General features: G+C 42.8%; 1 protein-coding gene across 1 annotated transcript; it reads left to right on the top strand.

Moving 5' to 3' along the window:
* The first annotated feature begins 6,858 nt into the window (after positions 1–6,858).
* pdgfra (platelet-derived growth factor receptor, alpha polypeptide) lies at positions 6,859–25,151 on the top strand. The gene is made up of 28 exons (XM_030771148.1): positions 6,859–6,916; positions 7,133–7,441; positions 7,571–7,834; positions 8,399–8,526; positions 9,724–9,886; positions 10,238–10,424; positions 10,546–10,661; positions 10,884–11,174; positions 11,495–11,761; positions 12,121–12,251; positions 13,037–13,205; positions 13,483–13,672; positions 13,930–14,045; positions 14,509–14,635; positions 14,830–15,026; positions 15,925–16,019; positions 16,532–16,664; positions 16,974–17,078; positions 17,331–17,441; positions 17,777–17,930; positions 20,147–20,307; positions 20,989–21,104; positions 22,324–22,446; positions 22,650–22,761; positions 23,077–23,176; positions 23,599–23,704; positions 24,593–24,831; positions 25,004–25,151. The coding sequence occupies exons 1-28, from the start codon at positions 6,859–6,861 to the stop codon at positions 25,149–25,151; spliced, it is 4,416 nt and encodes a 1,471-aa protein (XP_030627008.1).
* Positions 25,152–25,546: the final 395 nt, after the last annotated feature.

Below are 25,546 nucleotides of genomic sequence, written 5' to 3'. Positions count from 1 at the left end.
TCTGTGAAAAATAAAAAGATATCCTCACAGTTATAGTCATTTCAGGTAGTCTGACAGGACCCAAAATCCTTTTTTTTTTTTGTCATTTATTTATTCATTCATTTTGGCTTAATATGCGTAGACAGGCTTACAGTCAAAAGAAAAAAAGGTGTCTTGGTTGATCAGAAAGAAATCTGTGAGGACTAATTTATATATATATAAAAAAAAATCAGGGTGCATGACATTGTGTCCACAATGTCTGACACCTTTCCTTACCTGGATTTGAGCAAACACTAAGGTCACTATGCCACCCTCCAGGAGGTATGAATTCCCGGGTCGCCAAGCAACATGTGTCAACAAAAATCAACACCTTTGTGTCACCCACCCACACACACACAGACGAACCACTATTTAGTGCACGTAACCACCGGAGGACTATAGGAAGCGCTTCTTTCAGTACGCGCTGTTAAGTGGCTGGCGGTAACACGACAATATGTCGCACAGTATTTTCTTAATAGTCCTACCTTGCTCAATATTGCCACTGTGGTAGTAAATCAATATAGGCTCATGTACCAGTTCACTTGACTTGCTAAAGACGCGCAAGATGACACTTTGATATTTATTTTCAGCTTTCACCTCAAGTTGATGGGGGCGAGGGGGCGGGGGGCGAGGGGCTTTTAAACTTGGTCACAAAACCAAGATAAAATTTCTGTTCTCTGAACTACGATGTCATTTCTACCTGGTGTAGGCCCACTGGAAAATAAAGGAACACTCGAGTGATACAGCAAATTTTACCTCTGTTCTCCACAAGTACGGCTTGTGCGAAGAGTCACTTCAGTACGCTGGATAGCGCAAAGCGGAAGGATCAGCTGTCATTCAGATTGACCAAAAGAACCTAGCAATCAAACAACTTATGCGGTCATTGAACATTGAGCCAGATGCCAGACACAGGCCTACAGTTAAATGATTTGCAAGTTTGAATTTACGTGTTTTATGTATTGTAATCTGAAGCCATAATCAATTTTATACACAGAAAAGTTAGCTATCCATAGAGTGATAACAAAAGAAAAGTTACTTTTTGGATTGGATTTTCTTTTTAAATGCCTAAGATCTTATTGAGACCCCAAACACCCGCCGAATAGCAACCTGATATTTGGTGAACTGTTGGTTTTTGTATATGTGACATATCCTTTCGGTTATGTCCTATGCGGTAATAAGGAATTTCTGTTTTGTTTGCCCAATAATCGAGACCAATTCACTTAAACTGAAAGCATTGTGATTGTTTAATATCATATATTCTCAGGACCGTAAAACATTAGTATGAGCAGTTATGCTCCATGTAAGTATGTATATATTTGTGTCTTTACAGCAAATAGTTCAGTTTCTTGTGATACCTATTTACCTGTAAGCTGTAAACAGACATATTCATAGAGTCGTACCCCCTGAGTCCTTCAGAAATTGCGCTGTTTGTCCTTTTGGCTAAGATAACAATGAGAAGTGTTCCGTTTGAGAACAGTTCTGTTTTAATAACTGATTAAATTTCAAGCCTGACATCTAATAATGATGTTTATATGTGTATTGAGATTACTGCAGTACAAATGATCACTGTATGCAGTCAAAACTCCTCGAAAACGCTATGTTCGACTAGACCAAACATATATCAGGTACAGAGGCATTATCATCGTATGACGTAAATTGTTTGCTTTGGCCGAGGAGCACTTGAACGTTTCCACCTGTTATTATAAACTTGATTTGGTCACGTTGCATTCCCACGCACGCGCCACCGTGTGGTTTCTTCTTCCCCTGCCAGATACTTAGCTCTTGACTGTCCCCTCTGTTCGACCCTACATTTGTAAGATTGCGGACATTCCATGCCAGATCAGGCGGAATTCTGACTTAATACAAGTAGTGAATTGCATCAAATACAAATCTCATCTAACACAGAATAGCAACATGACAAATATTACCGTAGAACATAGCTTTTAAACGACAAACTGCTGTACAGAGGTACGCAACATTCCAGACTTTAACCTCAGATAGGTGAGCGATGTTGAGCAGTCAAAAGTGGATTAGTTACGCCATTGTTGGGATAACTAATTGCCCTGTAGAGCCGTTAATTAAGGCGCAGACAGCTGAAAAATGAAAGCGCTGCAGGAGGCCTGATATCACTGATTTGAAACGAAAGGACATTCCTTTGGAAGTCCTTTAAAGTATGAATGTGACTTGAGTCTACTGTAGTGTATTCAGTATGAGCTGTCTAGCTGAAAACCCAGCAAAAGAGAATTTTACTTCCCTAGTGAAAAGAAAACCCAGAAAAAAAACACAGTTGCGCACGAATCATACACGTTTTTATCTGTGATTGTTCAAATTGTTCCAAGCTGAGTAACAAATCAAGGTATCAAGAGTTATTTTTGAGCCCGCGAACTGCTCTGGGCTCACAGATTACAGTCCTTTGTTTAGAGAACAAGGGACTCTGTTCTTTTGCGCGCTTATTTTGAGGGGAACATGTGGAAGTAATTGCACCAGTAGACTAGTGATGTGTGCTTCGCTGCTAGGCTGCGCTGCGGGGCGAATTCTCTGGTGCACCAGAGCGGCTGCCAGGAGGGTGAAGGGTTTAAGGAGGGAGTCCACCCCGGGGCTCTGCTCGCTGCACACCAGGTCAGTGAACAACAGGCAGAAAGTCGCCGTGTGCAGGAAGTCCTTAAGTAATTCATAATGACCTATTATCTGCGGGCTGCTGTGTCTTAAACCCGACCCGAGGGTATATCTGTCGGTTTTACGAAAACGTCCATGAGCAAAATTAGAATTTTATCTCGGTGGGGAAATGTTAAAGGTTTAGCATAGTTAAAACTTTCTAAATGGAGTGTGTATGTGTGTGTGTGTGGGTGTGTTGTGTGTATGTGTGGGTGTGTAAGAGAGAGAGGGGGGAGAGAGAGAGAGAAAGAGCGTGTGTGTTTTTGATGTTAGAGCGCCCTCTGCTCGTGTATTTTGCTAGAATACCACAGGAGGTTTGGAGGGCGTCGGTCCTTTCAGTGCGCAATTCTACACCACACCGCAGCAGCCACACACTTTACTTACTTACTTCTCGCTGACAACACTGCTTCATCATGATATTTAACACTTTTTCCTGATTTTCCATATACTTGTAGATACTGTACATTTAAGTAATAACAGCACAAGGTTAACCAACAAGTAAGAGACATTACTGAAGCATAAGAAATGGACACGAGGCAATAACGGGATAAGCAGAGAGTGCCGTCAATACGGGAACAGATGGTCTCTGAATCTTGTAAAGTAAAATTCGTACATGGCTGCCTAAATACGTTGACAGTGATGGTAAATGCGCACTGTCAAAGCCTAAGAATAATGCCTGTAACGGGTTACCTGATTAGATTGTCCCTCAAAAAAATCATAATAAAGAGTCCGCCTTGAACTTAAAAGAAATGTATACCCCTTTCTTCCCGTCCCAACTTTTTTCACTTGCCTCCTTCCTTACTGCAGAACACGGAGAAATCTGATTCTTCCCTACAATAGAACAACGAAAACGGACTCTTATTTTGAAAGGGACCCTAGGGCTGGAGAGTAGAGGAGGGGGTCATTTCCTGAGAGTTATTTACTTTGAGCCAGATGATTAGTTCTTTGGGAAGGATGGACTGTAACACTGAATCAATTACAGAACGCTGTAGCAGAGGCGCATTTGTAAGAGTAGCTGTGGACCGAGACAGAGGGGCGCACATATGCTAGCTTTCAATAGCAAGCATCGCGTTCAAGAGAAAGGATTATTGCCGCAACAAAAGTGAGGAGTCTTTACAGCGCTGATTGGAGTACTTTATATGAGTGTTGCCATTCAGTTGGACTTTTTCTTATTTAAAGGACATTATCAAACGGATTTAAAAGGTATTGTATGAGTTAATTGGTTTAACTAATTTGGTGCTCTAAACTTCTAAACTTTTTTTTCTTCTTTTTTGTTGTTTTTGTTACCCAAGTTGCTTTGTAGTTCCGAAAACTTTTTGAAAAGTTAGAATACTTATATGGATTCGACATCATTAATTATATCCTATACTTTTCTTAGAAAAATATTCTTAAAAAATTCGGTTTCTATATAGCCGTAATTTATTTGGAATAAGGCTATGTGAAGAGAATGTAATACACATTATGTAATAAATACATCAGTATAGATCTTCAATACAGTATCCGTATTTAACTAATTCATCGGTCATAATTCCAAAATTATAAACTCGCTCATGTACTTCGTGTTTATGCTTTCGCTGAGAAAATACAGTCCCGGAATTGTGAAACATATTTGACATACTTCTCTAAAAAAAAATTAAGAACTTTCCCCGAATTTTAAATAAAGACCACTTCGATTACTTTTTGCTCGGATTACATCTTTTTTTAACGTATCAGATTGTCTTCAACCGAAGTAATGGGATGTGTTGGACTCGGTTGGATAAAAAGCGCCCAGTTTTGGCTCGCAGCTGGAGGTGTCATCTCAAAGACTGGGGCGTCTTTGTGGGGTGCTGCGTTGGCATCTAATGGCAAACACATTTCGCTTTGGATTCCAGTTTATTTCTTTCACTTATTTGGAATGTGCGCGTGGAGACGGAAATATCATGAATTTGGATAACTTTGGGGAGACGCACTTTTGGAAGAAATGGAGCTAAAATAAGATTTAAAAGAAAGAAACTTCCCATTTTCACTTGGAATCGTACTGTGGAGGACTAAAAGCTTTGTAGAAGACTCTTTTTGGACACATAATTAAGGATGGATAAACAAGTTTCTCTTCAGAAATCAAGAGTCCTGGTGCGATCGCTCAAAAATAAGCCCACGTAAACCATTTAGTTTTCCTGAATGGACCAAACGCCTCGCACATCTGGATTAAGTTAATGTGGTTATAGCTGGATCCCACTCTATCGGGGAAATGACTATATACCCGATTTTGAACAAAATCAAATGCAAAACAATGGCTTAAATAAAATGGAATGTATCGGGGCTGAAGAATCCGAAAGGTTTCCATTAAAAAATCCTATTTGGACTTCTCCTGTGTTTCCATCTGTAAAAAATGTATTCACCACTGTCACTGCATATTCTGCTAGGCTATCTTTAGAGCAATTTTCTCTCTTTCTGCTCCCATGGAAATTGATTTTGCACATATGGGACTGGATTCAAACTGTAGGGTGACTGTGGAGGAGACTGAAGTGAAACAACCCATTCTCAGCTGTTGCCCAAAGTGTCAAGCGCAGCAGATTGATAGAATTTTGCAGACATTTGTGCATCTGCGAGTGGGCGGAAGGTAGCTGGTTGGTGATGAGGGAGTGGAGATCAGCAGGGGAGTGTTGAACGGATCCAGCCTGAACTTGTGCCTTCTAGCTCGGACTGAAAACAATCTTGTCATCGCTTGTTTGGAGTAGCGCGCTGAGAGTAACCACGCGCCACGGTGCCTAAGCTTGTCAAAACGGATTATACGTTTGTCATTCTCGGACTTAGTTTAGGCATGAATTCCCACGCCAGTGTTTGACGTTCAAAAAGGCCAGGACAGACGGTCACTTAATTACAGCTTCTCAACAACCCCCCAGATTCGCTAAGGGTAATTAGCTCGTCCGGGCACAGCCACGTAGGACATGAACAAACGGCGTGCTGGCGTCCGACAGCAGTAAAGGAACAGAAGTGGACTCGTTTTAACTTGATTATGTCAACAGTTTTAAGTATTTGCCAATCCGCCAATCTTTCCATGAAGGAAGATTTTTTTTCTTCTCAGGCAGTTTAAAACAAATGTGGTAGTCCTTACATTAATTTTAAAAAAGTGTTACACCACTATTTTTTTTACATGAAAACACTTTAGCGTAAGGCGAAAAGCAAATGTAATTGCCGAGAAAATGATGTCGGCATAATGCATATTATTAAGTTTAATTAAGCCTACTGCCGTTTCTCCTCGCAAAATATCTCAGTACTGCGCGTTGATAAAAATTAGTACGTAAACCGGAATGCACACTGGCCAGTTGACATGACCGTAACCGTCTCATTGGCGTTGAGGGAATCTATGGAGTCCGAGCATCTCATGTAGGCTGCTTCAACGCCAGACACATATATAAAACACAGACGCACGTAATGTCTGTCGACCACTGTTTCGAGTCCAGGCGCGCCTGATTGGAAACACTTGCTTCAATGAGTTCTCTGACAAGCGCCTTAAACCAAACTCATGTCCACTTAGAGAAATCGAGGCAATTAGTTTAAACCTAAAAGGACGTTGTGTTGCTGTCGGCTTTCGTCTGAGTAACGGGTCCAATCACGCATCGTGAAATTAAAAAACTTATTCACCGGGAAACTGGATGATAATATGCGTGATTTAGTGTCTCTTTTGCGCTGTGATCACGAACTGTGTATTGTTGCCGCTCCGAAAAAAACGTGTACTCTGTCGCCCCCTAGTGGGTACTTTTAAATCAGCTCTCTTCTCCGCTAACTTGAGAAGCTGGGGTCATTGTAATGATTCAGCGCTGTCCAACACTTCCAATGACAAAGAGGCATACTTTGGAACAAAACCAATCAGATTTTGCTGTGGTTAATTTTATGCTGTCCTTTCAAGATCTAGGCCTAATATTGGGTGCAACAGGTGACTCTTCTAGTTTTCTAGACAAGCAGGAGGAGTAGCGCTTTCCATTTGCATTTCTTAGGAAAGTACATCGTAATTAACAGGCTAAAACAACCAGTGGACGCGTATTGATCCGTCCACCTAATCTGAAAAAAGTCATGTTTTATGTGAGTTTTGCTTTGTGCTACTTTGCGCTTTGCTTGTCCAACTTGTTCTTAAAGGCTGAACGAACAAATGTGAAACAGATCTTTTTTTGTCATTTTTTTCAGCTGACCACAACATTAGCGAGGATGGGTGTGTTGAAGACACTTCTCACGATTGGAGTTGTCTTAATCGAAATACTTTCAGGTAAAAACAAAGAAATGAACATGTCTTCACAATGTCGTATCTGGGCAACTCTTGTGTTTTTTGTTTGGCTTTTAGATTTAAGAAATCTGATTTGAAATGTTAGAAAAGTAACATTCATGCTGTAATTTAAATGGAATTTGTATATGCTGATTTCCTTCATAAACCATAATAATATTAAAATAGCTGGCAAGTAACTAACCGCAATTTTCTCTCCAGATATCAAAGAAATTGAATGCGCTTCCTCTCCGCCAACCATCGTCTCAGATAAAGCGGATAAAGAAGAGTTTATTGTAGAACCACACACGATGTTCAATATCAGCTGTACCGGAAAGAAAAACGTGGTTTGGGATGAGCCGGTCCCGAACAACACATATGTGCTTCCCGGATTTTATACTGCGACATTGTTCATCGATGATGCAGCAGCTTATCACACCAGATACTATAAGTGCGTGTATGAGACAATGGGTGGTGTACGAGGGAGTGAAGAGGAGGACAATGTAGCCGAAATCTACATTTTCGTTCCAGGTGTCAACGAAAAATCCATAATGCACACACAAATGGATAAAAATAGCCAGAATAAATACTTGGTTAACATACAGCTCTACCGTATCCATCATCTGTTTCAAATTGACATTATCGTTTTGTTTGCTCTAGATCCCGAAGTTCCATTTGTGCCGGAAAACCCGGAGAACGACAGCGTAGAAATCAGTGAGGATGGAACCATTATCCCATGTCGAGTGACCAACCCACTGTCGCAGGTTGTTCTGAAGAGTTTGCCGAGCGAGCAGGAGGTGACTGCACTGTATGACAACAAAAAAGGTTTCATCGGCCGCTTTCCACCTGGTCTCTATGAATGTGTGACGACCGTCAATGGCGCCAAATTTACCAGCATCACATACACCCTCAAAGGTCAGATACGTAAATCCAAGTCTAGTTGTCAGTGTGTCGTTTCAAATGCAGTTCATTCTTAGGTTAGTCATTTTGTGACTATCCGCGTGCTACTAAAATTTGATGGACAGTTATTTGTGCATTAAAGAGTGATTTGGTCTTTTTAAGTTTAATTTTATTGGAAATACTATCAAATGCCATTTAGGGATATGAAGTCAAAGAAGTGTTTGGGTCACATCATCCACAGAGCTGGACGTCATATCAGTGAGAGTGACAACGTTGTCCTCATGTAAACGTTGTGAGGAGCAAGGGGTTGCTGTAGCGGAAGTCAAAAAAAGACAAAACCTGTTTATACAGAAGAAAAGAAAGGAAGAGAGAGAAATACAACGAGGATGATAACAGTAGTGTTTCTCTAATACTCTGTAAAGATTCAAGGTCGAGATGGGAACAGGGACTACAAGTTCTTCATTTTAATGTCTCTGCAAGGGCAGCGTTGGAGAAGGGCCATGTAGGAGAGAGAGTTAGTGTTGATTTCTCTCACAGTTCTGTTAATGTGAAATAATTAACTGGCTCTGTGTTTTTAACCTCCCTCAGAACAAGACTTCAACGTGAAGCTGAGGGCCAGTGCGGATTCTATTAAAGTGGGCCAACCCTTCAGTCTCACTTGTATTGTCCCACCTGGACCTTTGTACCGGCAGGAATGGCTGCACCCCAGAAAACAGGCAAGGACTTCTCTTCACCATCTTTTCGTTCCCGAGTTTTAAACTACCATATGTGTCCTGCTCTGTCCATTCCACTGGGTCTATGGTCCGCTCTGATTGGTCCATGTGGTACAGTTGGGTCACCACATGCTTGTTATCTTTAACCTTTTCAGTCAGCAGTTGAAAGAGGTGAAAGACAGAAAATGTGTAAAGAGAGAAAGTTCAAAAGAAAAAATGACGGATAATCAGAGCACCGTATGACTGTTTTTAACCCCCTTGACCTTGGGTATGTGAGACAGATGTGTATCCTAACCTCCTCTTGTCCGCTGTAAACTTTGAAATGTGTGTGTGTGTGTGTGTGTGTGTGTGTGTGTGTGTGTGTGTGTGGTGGGGGTATAACTGTTAGTTAGAGGTCAGAGGAGACCTGTTTGACTTGTGTATTTCTGCAGGAGTTTACTGGGCTTATGTTTATGTGGAAGGACATCTGTGCATATATATATGTTTTTCTACTGTGTGTTTTTGTGTCATCAACACAGCACGCTGTGTTTGCGTGTATGCATTTATTAATGTGTGCCTTTTGTTTGTATTTTTATCAAGTGTGTACTCTGATCTTGTGTACACGGCCGTCCTGTGTGAGAGAGAACGTATGTGACTGAGTGAGAAAGATGAATTCCCGTAGTGAGGAGACGTCTGGTTTTGTGTAGCATTTCTCTGAGTCCTTTTCCAGAGCCCAGTCAGGCTGGAGCTCACTTCACTGCTCTGGGCCGTGATTACAGGCCTTTAAAAAGCTCCTGGAACACTGATTTATGTCCTCTGAGTCCCAGCACTCTTTAACCATCGCCACTGACAGATGGACACACTCCCAAACACAACCGCCACCCTGTTACAGAGAGCAGAGCAAAAAGCAGATCTGTCTGTATAAGGGACCGAGGGAGAGAAACAGACAGAGAGAGAGAGGAGGGAGAGAAAGAAAGAGAGAGAGAGAGGGAGAGAGAGGAGAGAGAGAAAGAAAGAAAAAGAGGGTTTGGAGCTGAGGAAATTAGAGAGAGTGAGAGAAGAGTGTGGATTTTCAGTGGGTTTTCTGTGTGTGTGTGTGTGTGTGTGTGTGTCAGATTGTATGTTTAAATGTCTCTCTCTCTTTCTTTCCTTCTCCCTCTCTCTTTCTCTCTCTCTCTCTCTCTCTCTCTCTCCTTCTCTCCCTATATTTTACTCCACCAGGCTGCAGATGCGGTTCAGATGATGGAGGTTTTCCCCGACAGAGTCCAGTATGTCCTCAGTGTATCACAGGCTTCCACTAATGACAGTGGTTTCTATGACTGCAGTGTCACCCACCTGCATAGTAATCATACAAAATCCACCCGTGCTGCAGTCCACGTCCACGGTACCTCCCACATTTACCATTCTGAGAAAACAGTGTGTTTAAGCCTATATGACCTTTACACAGCATAACTGTCCAACCCAGATTTGCATGCAAACGTGAACTTGTACATTTTCAGTTCTATTGGATCAACATTCTTCATAATACAAATATGATTGCTTGGTATCCAGTCTTAATAACGTGTTATGGAAAAGTGCTTTCCCAGTCCAATCAGAACCCTTGGAGATATTAGATGATTACAGGTGGGAGCCATTTGAGCTGAAGCCAAAATAGGACAGGCACACTGACAACACTTCTCTCACTTCTCTCCCTCTCTTTCTCTCTCTCTCTCTCTCTCTTTCTTTTCTCCTGAAGAGAGTTCATTTGTACTGGTGCATCCCAGTGGAATTGGGCCAGAAGAGATAGCTTCTCTCCTGGAGGAGACAGAATTCACCATCTATATTGAGTCCGACAGCGTCCCCACTGTCACGTGGTTCAAAGACGGCGTCCCGCTCAACAGCAACTATGTTAGTGCCAGGACCGTGCATGTACAAGGTTTAAGGTAAAAAACAATGTTACTCAGCAAAGTGGTACTTGAGAGTTATGTAATAACATGTTTTTGTAAGATCTCTATAGTAGCAGCAGAACAGTTTTATAGTCTTTGTTTTTTTTGTCTTGTTCAGGTATGAGAGTGTGCTGGTTTTGAAACACCCGTTAGAGGAGGACAGTGGGACATACAAAATTCTGGCTGTTGCTGGCCCCCACACTGCAGAATTTTCCTTTTCACTGCAGGTCAAAGGTAACTTTCCATACATGTATACATTTATGCATTTGAGGCACTTGAAACAACTGATATCTACATGGACGTCTTCAATGAATGAACATTTGATGATGTATTTATGATTTGTGTGTTCCTAAAATTCTATACCTGTCCATGTACTGAGATATGTATCTGTGTGTGTGTGTGTGTGTGTGTGTGTGTGTATGTGTGTGTGTGTGTGTGTGTGTGTGTGTGTATCAGCTCCCACCCCAATGCTGGTGCAGTCTTTGTCAGCTCCAGTGCTATGGCCCCAGAGAGACACTCTACTGGTCACCCTGCACTCCACCTTCAGGCTGACCTGCAGAGGAGTTGATGAGCTTGCCTGGGACTCTCCCATCACCCTGGCAAAACAAACCCTGGAACACAAGAGGAGTCTTTTTGTCTCCACCATCACCATTGACAATGCCACAGCTGAACACACAGGAGAATACTCCTGCTATTACTACAGTGGCAATCAGACAGAAGAGAGCAGCATCTACGTCTATGTGCCAGGTATGAAGTGTTAAAATGAATGTGCGTACGTGTGCGCGCGTGTGTGTGTGTGCATGTGTGTGCGTGTGTGTGTATGTGTTTGCAAGTTTGTGTGTGTGTATAATTATAGGCATGCCTTGAGAGTGAAAACTATAGACAAAGGTAAGCTCAAACAGGTATTTTAACCAACAGGCTTTGACTACCTTTAGCTTAAATAGCCATCCTGCGTTCTGTGTGGATGACCAAAACTTGACAATTCTGAATTGTCATCTTGATAACTGTTGTTCTTACTCTTCTCTCCCCTCACACACACACACACACACACACACACACACAAACAGATCCAGATGTACCCTTTGTTCCCTCTATGGTCCCTTTTGGTAACCACGTCCTGACGGATCACGTGGAGATGGAGGTGCCCTGTCGTGTGTCTGACCCCAGTGCTAACGTCACACTGGTGCACATGGAGACTCAGCAGGTGGTGCCCAGTCAATACGACAGTAAGAGGGGCTTTGTCGGCCTCTTCAATCCCGGCACCTACATCTGCAAAGCCCTCATTAACGGACAGGAGTACATCAGCGAGGAGTACATTGTCCATGGCTGGTTAGGTGTGTGTCACTCTCGAGAAAAATATTTCATTCAAAATACAGACACTTCAGGTTGGATACTATGGTCAGAGTAGGACACAGAGAGATATCTTTCTTACAAGTTTAATAAACAAAGTAAAGTACATACATTTGGGTTAAAGTTTGATTATTTTGGGCGTGCCTGGTCTAAAAGAAGAAAGAGACAAACGGATACACTCATTACTCTGAAGATGTTTTTAGACAATATTAACACAAAAGGAGACGTTGTACATAACAGCTTCCTCTCTGCTTCAATGACTTCCTCTTCAGATTATTATTAATGTAAGATAGCCTTAACATCTCTCTCTCTCTCTCTCTCTCTCTCTCTCTCAAAGTCTCAGGTGGTTCTGCGCTCCATGTGGACCTGAAAGCGGAGAAGACCGCTCTGCTGGTGGGAGAGACGATCAGGGTAAGCTGCGTAGCCAGAGGCAGTGAGATGCTGGAGGATCACTGGAAGTACCCTGGCAAAGTTGTGAGTAAAGAGACATCATGACTGAGATGTAGCTATTACAGAAACATGCTCAAGTCATGCTCAGTGGATGATACGAGTGAAGAATATGTAGAAAGACCTTAAAATATGATATATATAGTGTTTGGTGATATAACTCTAGTGTCATTACAAGGATCTAAAGTTTATTTTGTGTTTGTGCTTTCATTTGCATTCATGATTTAAAAAACGCAGCTTAAAAGTGCATTTGTTTTAGATGTTTTATTAAAGATATCAGTTTGTAATCATTGGTGGTTTAGTCTTATCATCACGTTTGTTGATGGCCAGTATATATTCACTTGATTCTGTTTGATAACTGAATTGACATTTTGGCACTTCTTGTTTTGTTTCTGTGCCTGTTATTCAGATGAATATTGAATTTATTTGACCATTTTTTACTTATCATGTAGTGTGACGATAAAGGCATATCGTCCACCCAGATTTACACATAAAATATGTGTGTGTTTGTATTCTAATTATTATTAAAGTTTTGCTGTCTTAATGTCTTGGTTTATAACTTAAAAGATTCTTTGTATTAATTGCTTCACTAATGCTAATAAACAGGTAATAATGAGTTGTGTCAGATATAACTGTGTTATGAAATGTATAAATCAATTCTGAATATTAATTTCAATGTGTCAGTTTGTAAATTTGTATCTTAGCACCTGCTGTTGTGCTTCTATAAACTGCTAATGCTGTGGTCATCTCTCGTACCATTATTGAGCATTTTACTCTCTTCTAACCTCGTTCCCTTGTTCTCTGGCTCCCAGGCTGGTCGGGGAGTGAAGATGGTGAAGGAGGATAAGAGAAACATGGAGATTGTCTACACCCTGACTGTGTCGAGGGCCTCAACTAAAGACAGCGGTGTTTACGCCTGCTCCATCACTGACATCATGAGCAACCAGGGTCAGACCAAAGAACTCCAAATCAATGTCTATGGTATGGGCCTCATACACATACACATACACATACACATACACATACACATACACATACACACGCACACGCACACCCACACGCACACGCACACGCACACGCACACACACACACACGCACAAATCCTAAATTCACCTTCATTTTGCAACTGTGCCACCTGTAAGCTGGTATCCATGTCTGTTTATGATCATACAACGGTGATGCGGTGATACAAAATCCAGTTTCATATGAGATGAATATGAGTAAGTCTTCGTTTCTTGATGTCTTCTCTTTTACACAGAGGAAGAGTTTGTCTCCATGGTGCCTATGTTCACCCAGGACGAGTCAGCTGACTTGGATGACGTCAGGGTTTTCAGAGCTGTTATCGAGTCTCTTCCCGCTCCCCGGGTCACGTGGTTAAAAGACGGCGTTGTTCTCAGGGATGTTTCTGCAGAATTAACGACTAGCCTGCATCAGATCAGTGAGACCAGGTCAGACTCAACCCCGACCCTCACTTCCCCCTCAAACCTGCATTAGCTCCAAAACTATTGTTGGGACTGTGACAGAAGTGAATCGTTGACATTATTTAAATGTTGTTGTTTTTTTTAATTTCTATGTGAAAATACGTTTGAACACATGGAAATTGTAATACATCTTGTATTGAAATACACTGGCTGTTATGTTGTTTTACACGGAGTAGGATTGGGGGTTGGAGGGTATAATGGCAGCTGTTTTGTCTTATCTCCAGGTACCAGACGGTTCTGACCCTAATTCGGGCCAAAGCAGAGGACAGTGGAAACTACACAGTCAGAGCAGAGCTGGCAAACCAAACCATCGCCTACAGCTTCAGCTTACAGGTCAAAGGTGAGGAACAAAAAAAAAAAGAGCGAGACCTTTGATTTTGTGCTGTTAACACGTCAATAAGCACCGAGCCTCTCCAACAGAGAATCAGCCCTCTACTGTTAACTCTGTCCTGCTGTATTCCCTCATTTACATGCATTTGCATGTCTCTCAGCTGCCTTCCCTGTTTACCTGTGCCCATGCATGCTTCTTGTCTCCTTTGTTTCTCTCTTTCTGCTTTTATTTGTTTAGGTTTTTTTTCCTCTGTGCTCTTTTGTTTACTTTTCTCTTTTTTTGTGTCAGTTGTATTTACCTGTGTTTTGCATGTGTTTAATTTGGGTATGCTTGTATTTTGTTTTGACTCGCGTTTCTGTCACGGCCTTGACCAGCGTCAGCCCGTATTTCTGTTGCGTGTGCAGGTTAACTCATGGTTGTTTGTGTGAGTACGTTAACGTGTGTTTATGAGGACCCGTGTTTTTCTGTGCAGTGCCTGCAGACATAGTGAACCTGATGGACATTCACCATGGGTCTGCCCTGGGCCAGTCTGTGGTATGTACTGTGAGGGGACAGCCTATTCCAGAGGTGGAATGGTACATCTGCAAAAACATTAAAGAGTAAGAGAGCTTTCATTCATTCTCTTCTTTTTAGTCACCACCTCTGTTTACCATTCATCGTTTTGTTTTGTTTTTTCCATCTCTCTTCTCAGTCGTTCTTCTCTGACCTTGTCTTTCTTTACCCGATTGCGGTTTCCGGTGGTTCACACATTTGACATTACTCTGACCTTTCCATCTCGGTCTGTCCTCTCTAGCTGTGCCAATGACTCATCTCAGTGGTCAGTTTTACCAGCCAACTCCACTGAGGTTACCATGCACTCACACATTGACCAAGACAACAATTTGGAGAGTCAGCTTACCTTTGGCCACCTGGAGAACACGCTGGCTGTGCGATGCCTGGCCAGAAACGAGAAAGCTTTCGTCACCCGTGAGGTCAAACTGGTGGCCAACGGTAAGAGTTGACGCAGATGCATCTCCTCCTGTATCCCTGCCTTCCCCCGTGGTGCACTGCTTTCATTGCCTCTGTTCAGTTGTCGAGTTGATTTGCATTTGTAATTTGCATGTTCTACACTGAGCCTGGTGCTCAAGAAGCAGACAAAGAAAAGCTCAGATAACATTTAGACCTCACAGTGAGTTCTTGAAGACACTGTCTCTGATCTTGTTTGTTTACTCAGTGATGGTTTTCAATGTTCTAATCTGTGGCCTGAATCTGTATGTGTAACTGTGGTTTTGAGAGAAAGGGTTATATGAGAAACCTGCAATCTTTTGACTTTTGTAGTGTGATACTAGTTGCTCCAGAGACAAACAGAACCATCTGGCTTAACACACATTCTCACACCCAGCCACCCACCCACCCCTCACACCTTTTGGTACAGATAATTCAAACCCCTAGAGCTTCAGTAATGATGTTTTTAGGAGAAAGAGCTTAAGCATATGTGTGCATGCATGTGTGTGTGTGTGTGTGTGTGTGTTTATGTCTGTGTGTGTGTGTGTCCAGGAGAAATTCTTTTCTGGCACATAATGCCCCTCACTGCTTGACATTACATCTGTTACCTTCATTTAGAAAAATCCATATGGCATGTTGGGTTCCCCATGTAGTCTCTGATAGATTCCTCATGTGTCATGGGTCCCACATTTCTTTCTCTCCGTAACATTCCCCCTGCTTATTTATCCATTTAGCCAGACTTTCATTCTGCCTGGATTCAAACAGCCCAGTCAGTCTCAGAGTGACACATTAAACAGATTGGCCTTCATGAGCAGTACAGCATTTTGGAAGGGCACTATTTGATTGCTGGCATTGATAGGTCTTTGTTCTGCTCCCCATGTTACCGCGTTGACGTCATGTTCAGGTCCACACTCGGAGCTTACTGTGGCGGCCGCAGTTCTCGTACTACTGGTCATTGTCATCATCTCACTCATTGTGCTGGTCATTATCTGGAAACAGGTACTCATTCACTCGTTCACTCATTCACCTACTCCAGCATTTACAGATTCATCCACCTACTCCTCTCACTCAGTTCATCACTTTTTCTCCCCCTCTCTCACATACCCACTCACTTGTAATGATCACTCACTAATTCACTCACACACTCTCTCCCTCACTTGTCTGTTCAGTATATAAATAATGAAAACCAGTCTGAAAACCAGTAATGGGTCGTCCATTTGTTGCGTGCTATGACGACGCTCAGTTAAATGAGCCTTGTAACACGGGGCTTTAGTGAAGACCTACAGGGGCCTGATTTACCACAACGTTAATTTTTCCTCTCATTCTCATTCTGCTCTGGGAACAGATGAGTGGTGCTCTGATGTCTGTGATTCTTTCTCTTTGTTTGTGTGTGTCTGTGTGTGTCTATGTGTGTGTGTGTGTGTGTGTGTGTGTGTCTGTGTGTGTCTATGTGTGTGTGTGTGTGTGTGTGTGTGTGTGTGTGTGTGTGTGTGTGTGTGCGCCTGCTGCAGAAGCCACGGTATGAGATCCGGTGGCGGGTCATCGAGTCTGTCAGTCCTGATGGACATGAGTACATCTATGTGGATCCCATGCAGTTGCCATATGACTCCCGCTGGGAATTCCCACGTGATGGCCTCGTTCTGGGTGAGCTGAGAGCACACATGCCGGTCTGACTGCCGTTACACAGTGGTCACCCTGTGGTGCTACTTTGTTTATATGACTGTTAGATTCTGGTCGTGTTATCTTATGATTAATCGTGCTTATATGTGGTAATGTATGCATGAATATACTTAAAAGCTAAAATGAGCGAGATTTGGTGAGAGAGAGGGAGAGAGAGAGAGAGAGAGAGAGAGAGAGAGAGAGAGTTAGTGAAAGTGAATGTGTTGTGTTCCTCTCTGCTTCCATGTGTCACTGGTATTGTTTTGAGAGTGTGTGCATGTATGTGCTTGTCAGGTCGTGTCCTGGGATCTGGAGCGTTTGGTAAAGTGGTGGAGGGCACTGCCTATGGACTCAGCCGGTCACAACCGGTTATGAAGGTGGCTGTAAAGATGCTTAAACGTGAGTTAACCAATCAAAGCTTTTCGCAGTATGATATGTCAATGCTTTATTCAAGATAATATACAAAGCTTTCAAACCATAAAGGCTCCAGAATGAATACTGTCTTTGTAAATGGCATTTTCAGAAGGAAACATTGAACATATCTGTCAAGAACCAAACATTTGACCAAAGATTGTTGTATCTGTGGGTGGATGTATGAATGTTCTGATGTTAACTGACTGATTTTTTATTTGTCATGGATGGGTTCTTCAGCGACTGCTCGCTCTAGTGAGAAGCAGGCTCTCATGTCAGAGCTGAAGATCATGACTCACTTGGGTCCTCACCTGAACATCGTCAACCTGCTGGGAGCTTGCACTAAATCAGGTACACTAACACACACAAACACACTTACAGATATTTAAGGATAAATTTACAGATACAATCGCACACTCCCTGACTCGCTCAGCGTGTGTGTGTGTGTGTGTGTGTGTGTGTATGTGTGTGTGTGTAAGTGGTGTCAGGCAAAGTGAAGGGCGGTGACAGACTCTGTGTGGTTGGCTCTGTGGTTGTGGAATTTTTACAGGCTGCTTTTTACTGCAGTGTAAAATGTTGCCTTACTTACTGTGCTTTTAGCAGTTTTACAAGCCTCTGATAAGATTAGCTCTGAGTGTGACTTCTCTCTATGTTTCTCTCTCTCTCTCTTTCCTTCCTTCTGTCAGGACCTATCTACATCATCACGGAATACTGTTTCTACGGTGACCTGGTCAACTACTTGCACAAGAACAGGGACAGTTTCCTGAGCCGCCACCCAGAGAAAGCCAAAAAGGATCTGGACATCTTTGGCATCAACCCTGCTGACGAAAGCAGCAGGAGGTTAGCTATGAGACAAGCCCCCTTCTTTTGCTTTAATGGCTAGTTCTGAATCAGCCTTTTTCCCACTCACCCTCACTAATGCCCTAAACTATATCTATAGCCTGTTGTAATACTGTAATAGTTTACAGGACACAGAACTGATATCATCACACCAATATTTCCACGTCTCAAAATAGACTTGTTTGAAGTCATGACTTGTATTGGAGCTGACATTCAAAGAATTAGGTTTGTGGAGGTGTTTCTTGTGAGGTTTAGAAGCTATGATTTAGCAGTTAGGGTTCAATGAACTATTCATCCTGCACCCTTCTGGTTTTTTGCACATGCTCATTCAGCATTTTGGTTTTTTGCACATGCTCAGTCAGTGTTGCCAGATGGTTTGATGGTTTCTAGGCCCACCGCTGGAAAAGAAAAAACCCATATAAAATTATTGTATTCTAAAAAGCAATTGAAATTCAGCATTTTAACCATTGTGCTACAGCATAGCATTATAATAACATTGTAATGTTGTAAGCAACATGACAGAAACATACCATGGTTGTCGCACAGCAACTAATCCAGATTTTTAAAACAACACAAACACACAAAAAACTGTCTTACCTTCATAAGCCAAACAACCATTGGCTATTCAAATTTCCAACTGGAACATCGTTTTAGTACAGTCAGTAATGCCAGGTGAATGAGCGAATTCTTCTTTCCAATACGTTTTCTTGTAGTTTTCCCACTTTGGCAAAAAACACCCAGTAATGAGTAGCTACAAATAAACTTCAGAGTGCACTCAAGTCAACACAAGGTGTTGGTAAACACATCTTTTGGGTTGTAATATAATACCGTTACACTGTGAATCTGCAGAAACCCTTGCAAGCGTGCAACATATGCTGCAGGTGGGTGTGGTAATACATACCTCCCCTCTGCACGAGTGAGGACAATTTATATCAGTCCATGACTTGATGAACGATTGGGTGTGGAGAGGTTAGTCAATTTCAGTTGCATGACTACACAATGCAATTTATGAATGTCATATTTTTAAAAACTCCACCCAAATCATGGCAAAGTGACCCAAATTTTGTCCACTCGCCCACACGCATTTTTACCAGCACAACCCCAACCAAAAGCAGCTCATTTGGCTGGAAATCTGCCCAATCTGGCAACACAGCGCTCACTCACGATTTTAATTTTCTGTACATGTTCAATCACCATTCTGTCATTAAGCTCATGACATGATATGACCATACTTACATCTACTAATCAGTTATTCTCTTACCTCTGATTTTACAAGTGTTTGAAGCTTTACCAAGATTGTTGTTTTAAAAAAAAAACAGAAGCAAGATGAAACGCCATGTACAGGATCTGTTCTTAGCGGCACTGAGAAGTTACTCATCATGCACACTAATCTCTTAATATACACTCAGTCATTTAATGAAGGTTGTGCGCACACGCACACACACACACAGTCTCACACACGCTTGTGTGTGTTTGTGCGTGCGCACATCTGCATGTGCGTGGAGGTCATCTGGTGTGTCACCTTAATCAAATCAAGGCTTTGATGGCGAGCCATGAAACACTCAGGTTTCACTCTAATCGAATGAGTGTTGTTTGGTAGCAGTTAATCAGACCTGTGTGCTGGCTGATAGAGGGGCATAAAGAGAAAAGCTGAGCTGAGCCTAGCTGAGAGACAGGTCCAAACAGGGTGAGGTCTTTTCACACTTCACTTATGATTCATCATGACAGCATATGATCTCATCTCAGGCACCATTCAAAAAAAAGATGGAGATCCTATAATACAACTGTAAACAGCAGTCCTCATTCGAAACAGATTTCACGATAATATTTGGCCGGTATCCAAACTGGTGATGCTCCTTGTGCAATGTGTTATTGTGGTCAGATGATCCTCATTACACTACTGTATGTTCTCACAGAATCAACAAGCCTAGAGTGAGATGATCTCATGCACCTATCGGCCAATCAGCAGCTTGTTCACACATAGTGATTTAATTCGCTGGCTGACATCAGGTGGAATCTATACTGGTAGAATTACACTGATTACACTGATCAGTGATGGCTTTAGAAGTGCATACAGTTTGCAACACAGGATCAGTACATAAATCTGTGAGGCAGTTATGCAAGTGTTTAACTGTTTTGTACATCTCTCCATGTGTGTGTGTGTGTGTGTGTGTGTGTGTGTGTGTGCGTGTGCGTGTGCGTGTGTGTGTGTGTAGCTATGTGATCCTGTCATTTGAGGGGAAAGGAGACTACATGGACATGAAACAGGCTGACAGCACCCAGTATGTGCCAATGCTTGAGAGGAGTGACGCCTCAAAATACTCCCATGTCCAGAGATCAGACTATGACCATCCACCCTCTCACAAACACTTCAACGGTGAGTGACTTATCTCTCTCTCTCTGTCTCTCTATCTCTGTCTCTTTCCCTCCCTATAGTCTTACATCTTCCTCTGCCTGCTCTTGGCTTGACATTAGTTTTGTTTTCTCTCTCTCTTAGTCTGTCTGTCTGTCTGTCTGGCTCTCCCTCTCTCTGTCTCTCTCTCCCCCTCTCCCTCTCCCTCTCCCTCTCTCTCTCTCCCCCTCTCTCTTTCTCGCTCGTTCTCTGTCTGTCCGTCTCTCTCTCTCGTCTATATTTTTCCATCTTTTCTCCCTTCTTTCTCTGTGCTGGTCAGTTTGGCATGCCATAGCCTGGTTTGGCTTGGCTGTGTAGGAACAGCACACTGATGTTTAGCCTGCGATAGTAAAGGGGTCCACCCTGCGCAGTTTTTAAGTGGGGCACTGCCTTCAGTGCACCCTGCAATTACACAAGGTAATTGTAGCACACACATCTTAATACATGCTTCTCTTTGCCATCAGTAGGACCCTGGTTGGAACATGCCTCCGTAAATAGACACAGTATGCATAAACAAAGTCATAGACACTCACACATTTACTGTCAACAGACATTTACATGAACCATGTAAAGAATGAGACTGATTGTGTATTTTTGTTTATATGTGTGTGTGTGTGTGTGTGTGTGTGTGTGTGTGTGTGTGTGTCTGTGTGAATGAATCCACAGAGAGTGAAATGGAAAACCTGCTATCTGATAACTCCAATGAAGGACTCACTACCACGGATCTCCTCAGCTTTACCTACCAGGTGGCTCGTGGGATGCAGTTCTTGGCTTCTAAAAATGTGAGTGAAATAGCAGGAAAATGAAAGCACAGTGCTTTGGTGTTCAAGAGGCTCCCTCTGCTGGACAGATTCAGACATGCTACGTGTTGGTGGACAGGGGATGATGGGTCATTATGAATAAGCCATCAGTCAAAGACAGACTCCTTGGGCCTGGGATAGAAAGACTACCAGAGTGCTAAATGTTAGTCTGAACTTCTGTTCTGATCTGAGTGAGCGCTTGCTCTGAAACGCAAAAAGCGACAATAAAAAAAATCCAGAGTTTTAAAAAGCAATGCACTGACCTACTTACTCCTTTTTGATGGCGGCTTGTTTAAGGGAGCCTTTTTCCAGACTGTCCTAAGCTCATGCCAGTATACAGAAAAGGCATAACACAGCAAAATTCAGCACTCTTTAATGAACTCTAGGAGTGTTTACACTGGTCCAGACTAGGCTATTTAACACTGCCACGTTGACTCTGAATGGACGCTAGACTGTGAAAAACACTTAATTACCCTAACTATCTACACCATGAATAATCCCATACTCTTCCATATGAATTAACTCTGCCAGTGCACCCAGAGAAAGGCATCTTCTTAAACAGACATATCTTTTTTGTTTAACTAGTATGAGGTCATGCATATTAGACACAGAGTTCCACACCAGAAGGTCAATGCGGAGCTGCTCCGCCCTGAATGACTTATATGCTGTGGACGGGAGGGCTCTGAGCCGAACGTTGCCATGGCAGCCACATGACTGACAGGTTACGGGGCTATCCCATTGAGCAGAGTGGTGTTCGGCTTAGCTGTTTAAATACAGGGCTCTGAGTGTGTCTGTGTATGTAGCCTGACTTCTGTGAGAGAGAAGCTGGAAATAGAAGATGGCTTGGCATGTTATTATATGGGCACACAGAGAAAGGTACTAATTTAGATTCGTGTGTATTGTCCGTGGACTCAGTGTGAACTCGACTGCTGAGGGGCTCTTAAGGACGCCTAGCGAAACTGAATGGCTTAAATGGAAAGACCAGCTAGGTTAAGGGAAAGAAGGAAAACGGGAGGAGTAGAGAAAACGGAAAGAGTTGTGGAGCACGAACAGATAAAATTAAAACGTAGCACAAGCTGAAGCAATAACTGCAGTAAACAACTTTAGTTCAATCAATCAATAAATGTGATTAAAAAAAAATTCTCTCTCTCCTTCTCTCTCTCTCTCTGCCTCTCTTATTATCTCTCGTTCTCTTCTGCAGTGTGTGCACAGAGACCTTGCAGCCCGTAACGTGTTGCTGTCTCAGGGGAAGATTGTGAAGATCTGTGACTTTGGACTGGCCAGAGACATCATGCATGACAACAACTACGTCTCCAAAGGAAGCGTGAGTGCCTCTGTTTTAGCTGTGCCTTGATGTGTATGCATGAGTGTATGTGACTGTGTGTGTGTGTGTGTGTGTGTGTGTGTGTGCGTGTATGCATGCAGGTGTGTGTATGTGCATGTGTGCAAGCATACACCTGTGTGTGTTTGATATATGTCTGATATTTGCCTTGTAAAAGTGAAGGTGACTTTTGAACTCTTTTTCAGACTTTCCTACCTGTGAAATGGATGGCTCCTGAGAGTATCTTTGACAACCTCTACACCACTCTGAGTGATGTCTGGTCCTACGGTATCTTACTGTGGGAGATTTTCTCACTGGGTACGTCTCAACTCAGCATTGGCCTGTTCACCTGACAAACAGTTCCACTAGATATAGCATTTGTGTGGCATTTCATATGGACAGAAACAGAACAAAAGTATTCTCAATCCAGGTAGTGAATAGTAACCAAGTTAGAATAAGGTCAGATACAGTTTACAATTTACAATTTGGTAATTCGCAGACGGCTTTTAAACCAAAGCGACTTACAATTAGTGCATCAATCAGGTTTAGCTAACTACCTCATAACAAAAAGATTGCAGTAGGAATGCAGATGTAAATTAATGATGATTAATATGTGTTCTCTCTGCACTGAAGGAGGGACCCCTTACCCAGGAATGGTTGTCGACTCCACTTTCTACAATAAGATTAAGAGCGGCTACAGGATGGCCAAACCCGAGCATGCATCCAATGACATGTATGTGCTACACATCACATTGTATATCCCAACATCAACTTACACTTTTCTGTCATTTTCATTACTTGTTTAGAAGACTGGGAGAGCGCATTGTACTTCAGATTATATTTATCGGTGGTCAAGTCTAAACACATTAAGAGATTCACCTCTCACAGAACCATTAGGGCAAACCAGTCTCTTTTGATTGTGACAAGTAATATCCAGTTGAATTATTTAAAGAATGACACGGTATACCAACATGCTCATAACACATTTTTATATGTGGTCATAAACCAAGTTTAGATAGTATGACATTTTAAGAGAGGCTTATGTCACTGCTGTGTAAGCTTTATGCGGATGTGAAGTATAAGTGTGTGTGTGTGTGTGTGTGTGTGTGTGTGTGTGCGTGTGCGCATATTTGACTGGGATTTCTTTGTTGTCAGTTATGAAATGATGATGAAATGCTGGAACAGTGAGCCAGAGAAGAGGCCGTCTTTCCTCAGTCTGAGCGAGTCAGTGGCAGCACTTCTGCCCAGTGGATATAAGAGGGTAGGTCTCTAAGTCTTTCTGTTTCTCTCTCTCTCTCTCTTTCTTTCTGTCTGTCTCTCTCTTGTCAGTTATGTTCTGTTGTTCTCATTCTCATTCTGTACCTCCCTGTTCCGACTGTCTGCACTTTCTGTGCCCCTCTGTTCCTCACCCGTTCTTGTGCTGCCTGGTCTCTGGGCTGCGCACTCTTTCCTCAGTCCTAATAAAATGGAGAAGTTCTTAAACCCATACTCACAAACCGCCAACCACTTCCTGTAGTTTAAATGCAGTGTGTAACTCTGGGCTTTGAACCCTTGGGTACGTGTGCGTATCCGCTGCCAACAGTCAAACCGCTGATAATGATTAGCGCGCTAACGTTCCAGCTGGCTAACGCCCCACAGGCCAAACCCAGTCTCGCTAATGACCGAGCGCCCAGTAAACGTCGGCTGGCTCGCCATAATGACTCTATTAAACAAACACCACACATGGCACATCAAACCATCGTTTCCTTGTGTCCTGTGGGCCCAGGGAATAGCTAGGTCCTGTTATAGCACCTTAAGCAGGGGTGTGGTGGGAAATGTGGTTCTTTATGGGTTCTCTAACCCTTGAGCAACCACTGATCAGCTGAAGAAATGGCTCCAAGTTTGAGTGTTTATGACAGTGCTGGGGAATATTTGTTTTATTTACATCCCTGTCAGAAAAGTTCTAAAATATGATTGAGTAATCAGCAGTGGGCTGCATTAAATTAATAACTGGATCATGTATGAATATTGAGAATATAGAGTTAATATATAGACTTAGAATTGAGTTATCAGAATGGAACGCTGTGGTAGGTCAGGGACAGCCTGTATATTATGTAGTCATGTGCTCTCTCTCTCTTTTGCTCACTCTATTCTGTAATTGCACATGCAGAGCTATGAGCGAGTGAACTGTGATTTCCTGAAGAGTGACCACCCTGCCGTGACCCGGGTCCAGTGTGTCCAGAACAATGAGGCGTATGTGGACGTGGCCTATAAGAACCAGGGAAAACTGAAGGACCGCGAGAGCGGGTTTGACGAACAGCGTCTCAGCTCTGACAGCGGGTACATCATTCCCCTCCCTGACCTCGACCCGCTGTCTGACGAGGAGTACAGCAAGAGAAACCGCCACAGGTAACTGACCGACCAAAGCATTCATCGTTTGTCACTTAACTGCATATCTCGGGGAGATCCTCATGCAAAAGTATAATTTCATTTGTTAGAGGATGGTTTTTGACCTTAGCTTTAATCCTCTGTCTGTCAGCTGTTATTCATATGCACTCTGTTTTGCCTCTGTGTTATGTAGCTCACAGACATCTGAGGAAAGTGCTATTGAGACAGGCTCCAGCAGCTCCACGCTAGCCAAACGAGAGGGAGAGACCCTGGAGGACATCACTTTGCTGGATGAGATGTGTCTGGACTCGGGAGACCTGGTGGAAGACAGTTTCCTGTGAGTGAGAGAGAAAGAGAGAGAGAGAGAGAGAGAGAGGGAAGGAGAAGGAGAGAGAGAGAGAAAAAGGAAGAGAGAAAGTACACTCTCCCTCAATCATCAAAAATATAAACATCCAGAAAAGGGTGGTCTCTTTGATACGTTCACCTGTCCAACCAAAAAACTCTGAGCCCCTCTCAAAACGACTTCTCTTTCCTTCCCTTCCTACTTCCTGCTTTACACCACCACCCCCCCAATCCCTGGAGAAGAACTGATTTGCTGCATGGATGCTGTTATTTCAGCAGTGAAGTCATTTTGGGCTGATTTGGTTCTCTAGACGGCACCCCCTGTTGGACAGGAGGCTTTAGCAGACTAGACCGCATGAACCTCCCTCAATGAGGCTATCTGTGGAACTGTTAT

Source organism: Chanos chanos, chromosome 4 (assembly GCF_902362185.1).
Source record: "Chanos chanos chromosome 4, fChaCha1.1, whole genome shotgun sequence".
Classification (NCBI taxonomy): Eukaryota; Metazoa; Chordata; class Actinopteri; order Gonorynchiformes; family Chanidae; genus Chanos; species Chanos chanos.
Note: the sequence above shows the minus strand (reverse complement) of the source record. Positions and strands in the feature narration are given on the sequence as shown.

Coding starts and splice junctions, on each gene's coding strand:
- pdgfra (XM_030771148.1), top strand. CDS start 6,859: ATGGGTGTGTTGAAGACACTTCTCACGATTGGAGTTGTCTTAATCGAA. Junction 22,762..23,076: donor GTGGGAGATTTTCTCACTGG/GTACGTCTCAAC, acceptor TCTGCACTGAAG/GAGGGACCCCTTACCCAGGA. Junction 23,705..24,592: donor TGCCCAGTGGATATAAGAGG/GTAGGTCTCTAA, acceptor TTGCACATGCAG/AGCTATGAGCGAGTGAACTG.